The sequence below is a fragment of the Dasypus novemcinctus genome, chromosome 28 (genome assembly GCF_030445035.2).
Source record: "Dasypus novemcinctus isolate mDasNov1 chromosome 28, mDasNov1.1.hap2, whole genome shotgun sequence".
NCBI lineage: Eukaryota > Metazoa > Chordata > Mammalia > Cingulata > Dasypodidae > Dasypus > Dasypus novemcinctus.
In genome coordinates, this window is record NC_080700.1 from 5,970,551 (window position 1) to 5,982,439 (window position 11,889).

General features: G+C 48.6%; 1 protein-coding gene across 1 annotated transcript; it reads left to right on the forward strand.

Annotated features, from left to right (window-relative positions):
• Positions 1–399: 399 nt before the first annotated feature.
• On the forward strand, positions 400–2,166 carry LOC139437770 (endogenous retrovirus group K member 7 Gag polyprotein-like). The gene has a single exon (XM_071212452.1). The coding sequence runs from the start codon at positions 400–402 to the stop codon at positions 2,164–2,166; it is 1,767 nt and encodes a 588-aa protein (XP_071068553.1).
• The last annotated feature ends 9,723 nt before the right edge of the window (positions 2,167–11,889 follow it).

The window sequence follows — 11,889 nt, forward strand, 5'->3', positions numbered from 1 at the left end:
TTCCGTAATAAATTAGACTTGCTCTGCACTCCAGACTGTCTCCGTGGTCTCTCCTTACCAGGCGTCCTCCCACGCCTTAGAAGCCCCGCTCTGGCCCACTCCTCGCCTGGGTCTTAGAGCATCATCGTCGGCCGTGCCAGCCCCTCCGTCTACCCCCACTGACCCCCGACCCCTCAGGGAGCGAGCAGCCCGTCATCTGGCGCCCGAACAGGGACCCCCTGCGGTGTCCGGTTCCCGCCCGTTGCTGCCCCTCGTCTCTTCAGTCGCCGCGCTTCTAAGGTAAGGACCCCTCGTTACCGGCCCCAGGCGAAGGTCATAGGCAGGCGCCTATCCTCCCGTCAGGCACCCCAAGTTAGGGCACTAGCTGCCTTACTTGATACGAACCAAGTTAAAGTCTCCATGCGACAGCTCCAAAAGTACTGGGACCTTCTGTTGCCCTTTAATCCATGGCTAGCCACCTGCCACCTTTGGAGCCCAGACACTTACTCGCGTCTCATTGATCGCGTCACCTCCTCTATGGAGCATGATGGCAAGTCGTTTCCCCCCGGCCTCCTGCCCACCCTCATGGCCATCCGCGCCTGCCTCCTTGGTGCGCCAGCCCCAAAGGACGCTTACCAAATTTCCACTGGGACAGCTGCGCAGCCGCTCGACTGCGACCCTGATGACGAAAACACTCCCAACTCAGCTACCGAGTCCTTATCCGAGCAGCTCAATGCCGATCTTGAGCGTCACCTTCTTCCACCGCCTCAAAATGACGAACTTCCCCCCTCTTCTCCACCCAAAGATGGGGAGTCCCCACCCACAAATCTTCAAGATGGCGAACTTCCGCCTTCTTCCTCGCCCGAAAAAGGGAAGCATGAGCCTTCCGGTAAAGAGTCAGCCTCTCTCTACCCACCTCTTCCTGCCACGCCGCCATCTTGGTGTAGACCAGAAGAGCAGCCGCCACCATCTTGGTATAGACAGGAAGAGAGGCCGCCGCCATCTTGGTATAGACAGGAAGATAGGCCTCCGCCATCTTGGTGTAGACCGGAAGAGGGGCCGCCGCCATCTTGTTATAAACCGGAAAACCAACCGCCACCATCTCAGCACACGCCGGCAGGAAAGCCGCCATGTTGCCAACCACCGCCATCTTATGCAACTTCATGGCAGGCCACGAATTCCTGGACGCCCCAACATCCTCGTGTTCTCATCCAGCCAACTACGCACCTCTTTCCCTTAAATCCGGTGCCCACTGCAGCGCGCCCACAAGAATGGTTCCCATTTACCAACGACGAAATGAAAACGCTTCGAAAAGCCGTTAAAGAAGATGGAGTTGGCAGCCCTTATGCACAACAGCTGTTAGAAGAACTAGGAGCCCAACTCATCCTCCCATACGACTGGATCTACTTAGCCCGAGCCATTCTTACACCAGGCCAATTCATTGAATGGAGAGCACACTTCCAAGCCGAAGCAGAAAGGCAAATGGCCAACAACGCTCGCACAGACGTTAATGACCATCCGGATGCCTACACCGGTACCGGCACCTTTGTCAATCCAGCGCTGTACCGCAATGTCGACCCAGGATTCTGGCAACGACTGAAAACTATCGCCTTGCAAGCTTACCGAAATGTTTCCACTACGCGTCCTACTAAAATCACCCAACTCACTCAGGGCAAAGATGAGGACTTTGCCACATTTGTGGCCCGCGTTCTTGAAGCCTGTCAACGTAAAGTTCGCAGGGAAGAAGCCCAACTTGCCCTTGCAAAAGACCTCATCATAGAAGGCAGCCTTGAAGCCTGCCACCAAATCATCTCAACTATGCGAGACAAAGCCATCCATGACTGGGTTCTTGCATGCCGCAAAATAGACCCACAGGCCAAAACATTAGCCAATGCCTTTGCATCAGCTATGGCAGTCTCGTCCAGATGCTTCCGATGTGGAGAGACAGGTCACTTCGCCCGTGACTGTCCTCAACCACCAACAAACCAAGCGCCTCGTCTGCCGCCTGTATCTCGTCCTCAAGGCCGCGCAAGAGGACCTTCTACCCTGTGCCCGCGATGCGGAAAAGGATTTCACTGGGCCCGTGACTGCCGCTCGGCAAACCCTCGGCAACCTTTAAACTCCCAGCGGGGCAAGCCTCAGCCCCGCCCCCAAGAGGCCACCCATCAGAGAAACCCCAAGCCTTGATGTGGACAGTTCCCATCAAAAGCGCCTCCAAGCCCGTCATGGAGCTCAAAATCGAAGGGCAATGGTTAGAGGGACTCCTCGACTCTGGTGCTGAAGTCTCCTGCATTCCCTTTGAAATTGCCACCTTCAATCACTGGGCTCTTGAGCAGGGACCTCAAGTAATTGGGGCCACAGGCTCCGCCGAGTCCTGGAGATGCGCCACTCCTATCAAATGGGAGGACTGAGAGGGCCGACACGGTCGCTTCCGCCCCCTCATCCTCTCCACCGTTGGCGGCATCCTCTGGGGCAGAGACATCCTCAGCCAAATGGGAGCCATCCTAACTACCGAAGCCCTTTCGCTCAATCTGCCCACCCCCCTTATAGGGGCCACTGCTCCCATCACAACGCCTGACCCTATCCCTCTGGATTGGGACACAGAGGAGCCCATCTGGGTCAAGCAGTGGCCCTTGCCAGCCTACAAACTGCAAGGCCTCTCTGCTCTCGTCGAGGAGCAATTACAGGCAGGGCACATTGAGCCATCCACCAGTCCCTATAATTCGCCTATCTTTGTAATCAGCAAGAAAGGCACTGGTAAATACTGCCTTCTCCATGACCTGCGTGAGATCAACAAGCACATCAAGCCAATGGGGTCACCTCAACCAGGATGCCCGCACCCCACTGCAGTCCCGCAGCATATGCATGCGGCAATCATCGACATCAAGGACTGCTTTTTCTCCATCCCTCTCCATCCACGAGACTGCCCGCGGTTCGCCTTCACTGTGCCACGCACAAACCACCAGGGCACAGCACAACGTTTCCAGTGGAGAGTCCTCCCTCAAGGGATGTGCAACAGCCCAGCTATTTGTCAGCTTTATGTAAACCAAGCCGTTAATCCACTTCGTGAAGAAACAAATGGACAAACCTACATTATTCATTACATGGATGACCTTCTTCTCGCTGCCAACGACCCGCGCAAGCTCGAGGCTCTCATCAGCACACTCTTACATAACCTTGCTCAGATTGGTCTTACTGTTCAGTCAGACAAAATTCGCCTTCAAACCCCCTTTCAGTTTTTGGGGTTCCACTTCCATCATTATGTCAAGCCAGTGGCACCAAAGCTTCGAGTCGCGCCAAAAATGTCGCTTACAGAACTGCAACAGCTCTGCGGCCAAATTAATTGGCTGCGCTCAGCTCTCCCAATCACAACGGCCCAAATGCAACCTCTTTTCGAGCTTCTTCAAACGAAAGATTTTCCTGCCAATGCGGTCACCCACTCCATCACCATTACCCCTGCTGCGTGAGCAGCCGTACAAGATGTCAATGAGGCTCTTCAAGCCTGTCGCCTCGAGTGCTACGCTCCAGGACAGCCAATCCTTGCGTTAGTTCTTCCCACCCCAATCACGCCTACCGGACTTCTTTGGCAAGATGGGCCGTTGCTTTACCTACATACCTCCAAAAGCAAGCTTCCAAAAATTTGCCCTTTCACGAGGGCATGGATCACCCTCGCTTCCGATCTTGTGGGACTTTGCGTGCATACCTATGGAGTTCCTCCTTCTACAATTATCTGGCCTTTTGATGCCAAGGCCACCACCAACTTACTCATGCACAATGAAAATATGCAAATACTTGTAGAAACATTCCGAGGCTCCTTTGACAATCATTATCCTCACCATCGACTACTTCAAGGCCTTTCACGGCTTGCACTCTCCTCCCCGTTCCATCCGCTGCCAGCCCGCAAGCCCATTCCATTTGCCGCGACGGCTTTCACCGATGCTTCCAAGACCTCATACGCAGCTGTCATTTACATCTCAGGATCACCTGAGCCATGAACTCTTGTGTTCGCAAACGCATTCTCTGTTCAGGTAGGAGAGCTCCTCGCAGTCGCCACTGCTTTGCACACCTACCCTTACCAACCACTCAACATATTCACAGATAGTCTCTACACTATGCAAGTGTGCCATGCTCTGCCGTTGGCCACCTTCTTTCCAACAGACACCGCTATTGACAGAGCGCTCCAATTTCTACAGCGTCAACTAGAGTCCAGACAGTCGCCCTGGTTCATCGCTCACATTCGAAGTCACTCTAGCTTACCTGGACCTCTCGCCCGTGGTAATGACATGGCAGACCAAGCTGTCTCCTCTGCATGTTGTGCCGCGCTCTCACGTGTAAATTATCACGAAGGACTAGTCAATGAATCACGGCTCGGAAACCTCATCAACCAAGCAAAATTACTTCATTCACAGTTCCATTTCTCTGCCCGTTCCATTCGCAAACTTTTCCCAGACTTACCTATAGAAACCTGCAAACACTTGGTGCGTTCCTGCTGTACATGCGCGCCTCTGCTCCCCCTTGGACCACTTCAACCCCAAGGAGCTAACCCTCGAGGCCTTCGCCCAAACTCCAGATGGCAACTAGATGTCATCCATGTTAATTCTTTCGGGCACCTAAAATTCTTGCATGTAGCAGTGGACACCTTCTCACACATGTGCTTTGCCATACCGCAAACCGGAGAAACCGCCAAACACGCCATCAAAGCCCTTCGACAGGGCATCCTCTTCATGGGAGTCCCCTGGGACCTAAAAACAGACAATGGACCAGCATACCGTAGCTCCGCCTTTGCCGCCTTTTTGCAACTCTATAATATCAAACACCATTTTGGCCTCCCTTACAACCCCCAAGGACAGGGTGTTGTAGAAAGAACCAACCAGCACCTCAAGCTGCTCATCCAAAAAGAGCAAGCCACCTCTCCTCACAAGTCACCAGCTGACATCATCACTGCCTGCCTTATACACCATAATCTCCTCTCCTTTGACAAAGAAGGCCTTTCCCCCACTCTTAAGCACTGGGGTCCCATGTGGCAGCCCTCCCAAGTTCCCCTCGTGCACTGGAAGGACCCCCTCACTAACCGCTGGCAAGAGCCAGCCCCCCTCCTTGCCCAAGGGCGAGGATTTGCTTGTGTCTTTCCAGATTCTGAGCCTCAACCATTGTGGATTCCTGTGCGTTGCATCCGACCTGCCACTGACCCCCTCGTGCCGCCATCTGACAAACACCCTACGCCGCCCTCGCTGGACAGCGTCGCACCTTTTGCAGTGATCAAGTTCCAGCCCTCTCGTCACAGCCAGAAAATGCTGCGCCCGCGCTATCAAGCAACAGTCCACCACCGAGCACCCCTTCTTCGTCTGCCCCCCGAGATGACAGCACCGATAGAGCAGATGACTGAAGCTCGTCTATATCCAGTCCTTCTCCTTCTCATTCCTCTTCTCCAGCCTGCCTTCTCCAACCCACTCCAACAGCCTTTTAATTGGACTCTCTCCCTTTGGCAGCAGGAAAAGCTTCTCCTCGCGAACGTAACTGCCTCCGCCCCTTCCTTTACAACAAATCTCTGTAACCTCACTGGACTCATTAAGAGCCCGTCCTCTAGCCCTTCCTATAAACCATGTATGGGCTCACCCGCCGCTAGCGAGTGGGGAGGGCGCAGCCCCTCTGTCTCAGGCTTCTACATCTGCCCATCCTCCGCCAGAGGATGCCATAACCCTACAGACTATTACTGCCCCTCCTGGGGATGCGAAACCATAGCCTATGGGTGGTCTGGCGCCCCCAACAAAGACCCATACCTCATCTTGACTGAGACTAAGGGCTGGAACAGCATAACCCTCATGGTCAAAAATCCCTCAAATGATGTCTGGCTGTCTGGCCGCACGTGGGGAGTCCGCTTATTTGCCACCGGATACGACTGTGGCGCCTTTATCATTATAAAAAAGAAGCCAATTCCCGCTCATTCCACCCCAGTAGGCCCAAATCAAGTTCTCAATCCTCCACAGGCTCAGCCTCTCTCTCCGCCCCTCTCTGCCTCGCCCTCTCCTTCACCCGGCACCTCTCTCACAACTGCCCCCCTTAGCTCCCACTACCCCAAGCCTCGTTTACCCCCCACTCAGTACTCCAGCCCCCTCATTAACCTAATCAGAGCCGCATACACCTCTCTAAACTCCTCCCACCCCAACCTCACTGCAAGCTGCTGGCTTTGTCTCTCCCCCTCCCTTCCTCTATACCAGCCCGTCGCCACAAACCTCACCTTCAGTGAATCCTCTGAAAATTCCCCCACCGGATGCAACTGGAACACCTCCTTTGTCCCCTTAACCTTCCAATCTGTTTCCTCCACAGGGCGCTGTGTTCATTCTCGCCAAGGTTCCCATCCCCTCCTAGATGTCTGCTCCAATTACTCCTCTCCCAACGCTTCCGCCAAATTCTTAATTCCTCATAACACCTCCCAATGGCTTTGTACCTCCACGGGATTAACCCCCTGCCTCAACGTCGCCACCCTCAATGCCACAAATGAAACCTGTCTACTCATTCTCCTAGCCCCTCGAGTCCTTTTTCACAGTGATGAAGAGTTCTTCTCCACCCTTCAGAGTCAAAAACTCCCTGCTCACCTCCAGAAAAGAGAACCTATCACCATCCTCACAGTTGCTACCCTTCTAGGTCTCGCCGGAGCAGGCACAGGAATCGCCGCCCTTGCCACACAATCCTCTTCCCTTTCCTCCCTCAGGCAAGCTGTCGACAGTGATATCTCCCACCTCCAAGTCGCTATCTCCCATCTTAAAAACTCTCTCAATTCCCTTTCTGAAGTAGTTCTCCAAAACCGCCAGGGCCTTGACCTTCTCCTCTTCAAAGAGGGAGGCCTTTGTGCTGCCCTTGGAGAAGAGTGCTGTATATACGCCAATTCTACTGGCCTTGCTGAGGACAACTTAAGAAAGGTCCAAGAAGGACTAGAGCAGCGCCAAAAAGAGCGTGAAGCAGCTAACTATTTTTCCGGAGTCTTCCATACCCTCCTCCCATACCTCCTCCCTCTCCTAGGCCCGCTAATAATAATTTTCCTAGCTCTTACCATAGGGCTCTGGGCTGTCAAGAAAATCATCCAGCTCACCAAGGACCAAACCAATGCAATCCTCACGTCCTTCGTGCGCATCCAGTACCATCAGCTCGCCACTGAAGACAGCCCCTCCAACAAGCCCTGTTCAGCCCGCCCCAAGAAGAAATCAAAGACTACTCAACCAAGAACCCCGCAATGCATTCCATTGCTCCCCCAGTCCGTGCGTTCCCCACCTTAGCTACCAACCTCGCTCTCCCTCCCAGGCCAGGCAGGGGGCGGGGCAGGCCCAGGTTTGAATGGCAAGCATAGCCGCACCTAGTGGGGGAAGTGCGCAGCCCACCACTCATGTGTAGCACAGCTGGTCTGTTCTGCTTGCCTGCCACTCTTTGGACCTGCCACCTGCCCCCTGTTAGCGGCCAATATAGCCTACACACGTCCATAAATACACACTCCAGCAAACCCCTCACTTACCACTTACCCCCCCACCTTCTCAAAAAAGAAAAAGGGGCAAATGTTGTATCCTAACCTAAAATCTGCCCACTTCCCTAGTAACAGCTAACGACACAAGACCACAAGTCCGCCCACGAGTCTCTGCCAACCCCCAGCCGCCCCGTAACCATCACTCCTCCTGCTCTACCCCCGCCCCCTCATTCTCTATATAAACCCCTGCACTTCTGTAATAAATTAGACTTGCTCTGCACTCCAGACTGTCTCCGTGGTCTCTCCTTACCACGCGTCCTCCCTTGCCTTAGAAGCCCTGCTCTGGCCCACTCCTCGCCTGGGTCTTAGAGCATCATCGTCAGCCGTGCCAGCCCCTCCGTCTACCCCCGCTGACCCCCGACCCCTCAGGGAGCGAGCAGCCCGTCAATATTTACATTTTATGAATGAGAAACCTGAGGCACAGGGAGGTTAATTATATTCTGTATAATCTACTTACACTTAGTATGGAGCAGAATTGTTACAAATGTTACATCAATTGTAACAAATGTTCCACACCAATGCAAGGGGTGTGGTGGTGGGGTGGTATATGGGAATCCTGTACTATATTGTTTTGTAAACCCACAACTTCTCTAATAAAGAAAAAAAATTTTCAAACTGTAAAAAAATAGGAAAAGACCTGCATTTTTAAAAGATAGTTGCTAAATATTTCTAATGTGACATCTTTGTTAAGATGGATTGTCTACTTTCCATTCTTGTGCTGTATTGTCTGGACTAGGAGTGGATAACTGGGGCAGGCTAGCATTGGGAAAGGGAAGACTTGGGTCACAGCTGAAGACCTGGCAGACAACATGGTGGACAGACAACATGGTGGACAAACAACATGGCCGTGAGACTCTACCCAGAAACCTCCTGAGTGGAAGCCTGCTGGAAAAATTTCCCAAGACCCAGCTACAAGATTGTACTTGGAAACTCTTTCCGGGGTCAAGGAGATGCCCCAGATAACCCCAAATAGGCCTCTTCATTGGGCCTCTGAGAGCTAAGAGGTGGGGGTCATAAGGCAACCAATCAGAAGAGCAAAAGGCTGGAGATTTTTCCAACATTCAGAAGGGGGAGGAGTCAAGGTTTTAAAAGACATAACCTGAGGCTTCTGCCTGTGTGACTCACCCTGCAGCATGTGCAGTCCATATCAAGGAACACCCATTCTTTTCTTGTTTCTTAATAAACTCTTTACTCCCTTTCCTACCCTATGGCTGTCTTTAAATTCTTTCATGTGACATAAGTCAAGAACCTAGACGTCCAGAACCCAGAGTGTTCTGTTAGCATAACCAAAAGTCCATGGGCAAAATGTAGGGGTAGGGCAGCTTACCATGTCTTGGGTTCCATGATGAGAAGATTGGACTTCACCCAGTGTCTACTAAGGAGGGATTAAAGGATTTTGAGTAGGAGTGATATGTCCTGAGCATTAAGAGAATTAATTTAATAATAAAAGAGTGAAGTTTTCACAAAGATAGGGAATGAGCTAGGACATTATTACATTAACCTTTCATTATTTAACTGTAGTCAAGTGTGCCTACTATTAAATATATTTGAAAATTTTGTTTGGGCTATAGCAGTTCTTTTTTAAAATGGCCTCTATTCTATATAATTCTTGGTAAATATTGAGTTATGACAAAAAACATACCAGGCAACATGTGACAGTGGTTTACTCTTGAGACTAAGGTGGGTCATCTGTAACACTTGGCATCCTTTTATTTATTTTGATGGCAGCTGAAACATTCAGGGCATTTCTACTAGCCCAGTATATTTAATAACCATCATAGTTATGGTTTCCTGGAAGCAACAGATATGCCCAGAGAAACTTATTACTTTATAAAAAGTTCATCTTTTAGAGTTTTCCAGACATGATGAAACATTTAGGGTCTTGGTTAGGTCTCCAGAGTATAGTAGAAGTCTAGTAAATGGACTTAGAAAATGCAAAACCTCTACATTTCAGATAGTTGCTGTAAGTCATTTGTTACATCCTGACTGCACCCATAAAACACCTCATTCTTGTGTATTTCCTTAGGGAATGCCTCTATTCCACATACAAATAAGAAAGAGATTGGCTTGGGGAAGTTGTAACAGATGACCAAGCCCAGTGGTAAATGTGAGGCAGATGCAGAACCGAGATGTCTCCATCATACAAGTGTTTTCTTAAGCTTGCCTACTCAGAGAGTGGGACCACCAGAGCTCCTGGCAGAAACTCCTGTTATGTATTTAAGGACATAATTGTTTCACTGTGGATGCCTCTTTGAACCTGTAATATTCAAAGTGTTCATTTTTCAAACCCACAAAATCCTACAAGCTCTCTGGAATAGCTGGACTGATTGGTTATTTTGATGTGAAATTGTTTAGACACCAGATCAGTTGGCCCACATGGTAGGAAGACTAAGAGGAACATTAGTTAAAACAAAACACACAAAAACTAGAGGTTTATTTATACACCACTGACTTTTGTTCATATATTCCAAATTGCAATTCGAGGAAGAAGTGTAAACACATTTATGCAATTTCCTTGATGTCCATCACCACACATACAAAAAGAGACACCTAGTTTATTTCTGTTTTCTAGAATTGGGCATTTGCCTTGATTTTTATTTCACACTGATATCTAGAAATAGGATTAATTAATTGCTTCTTGGCCTTTTGGTTACGATCAAGTATAGAAATAGTGTTAGGAATCTGTCATTTAAATTAATTTAAATTCATTTTCTATAGGGAAAAACAATTAGCATAGAGTATATGTTAATGTGCATTTTCTCACTATGAGGACAACTCCAGTGAAGTTAGTTTAGTAATACCTTATTCTGAGATCTTTTGTGTGATGCAGGAAAACAGCTATTTTTTGGGGGGATGTCATTTTAAAGACCTCCCTCAAGAAGGCCAATTGCACAGGGACTTGACGTTTGGGGAAAGTTGTGCAGATTTCTAGAAAGCACATTTTTGGCTTGGAAGAGAGTGATAGTCTTGCACAAGACTTAAACATCAAGACATCAGAAGGTGGTAAGTGACTTAAGAGCCTTAAAGGATGTGATTTGTTACTGAATGTCAAATGCAGCTCTTCAAGGGGACTAGCAGGTAAAGTAGAAAGAAATCAGATAAGTGATATTTGTTCAGAGGGAATGGTAAATGATCAAGACATTCTGAGATGGAGTTGCAGGTTTAGGATTGTTTTTGCCCCTCACCTTGAGTCTTGCTGAAACATGCCACAGTGGCGGTGTTTCCATTTCCTGGGAATGGGAATAATGAGAAAGATTTTAGTTCTTAACTTTTTTGGAGTTTTTCAGGAATGCTTTCACCCGTGCTTTTATTTTTTGTTTCTATCATCATATAAGGGTAACTTGGTGGCAGATATCTGGAGAAAGAGTGTAACATTTGGCCCTTTATTGCATCTTATCTTTCTAAGATGGTATAGCATGTTTTATATCTTAGGGGCAAAAAAAGATTATAGAAACAAGGGACTCAATTTTATTTTATTCATTCATATTAGCAACACAAGAGTGTTCATGTATCAATAGCTACATAGCAGTAATTTATTTATCTGTCTCACTAACAATATACCAAATAAGAATCTATATGATGTGAGTACATGTCGATAACTTGATTCAACCTCATGTTCACTGATGGAGTAAATGGTTATTAAAATGATGTCATTTTAGTTAAGAGGGTATGGAGTTCTTACTGATAAAAGAACTATTTCCTCTCTACTATCACCTTGGGAACACCAGGAAGCCAAACATTAGATGGGCACTCATTTGTGTTATTCAATATTTTATCAGCTGTTTTCTTAGGATGCATTAAAGAAATAATAAACATCACTACATTTTCCACACTGTGCAAAGGCACTGATTACAAATGTAATGCTGAGTGTGAGGTGCCAGTGATATATTCCAATTCATACTTTTGCCTTAATTCTTTGAATAATTTGGAATTAAGATGATTATAGATAGATAGATAACTTATCTATATTTTAACTGTAAATATTCTCCACTTTATGAATGGATTTTGGGCGTTCTTCCTATAATGATTAATGGTTTGGTAATGCACCCTAGTGTTTTTTACTTTTAAAATAGAACAGATTATTTAAGAAATACATGTTGGATGTGTCTTACTTTGCCAGCTCTAGGACAATACCACACATGGTGTGGCTTACCAACAGGAATGTATTAGCTCATGGTTTCAGAGACTTGAATGCTTTCTCCCAGGATCTGTAGGTTCTGCCTGGACATCAATCTTTTGGTTCCTTGGCTTTCCCATCACACAGTGACATCCTCTCCTTTCTTTTTTGGGCTCAGTTGAATTCTACCTTCTTCTCCTCCATAAAGACTCTAAGAATAGGATTAAGGCCCAACCTCATTCTAGGAGTTTAGCATTGGAGCACTCACCAAGCAGAA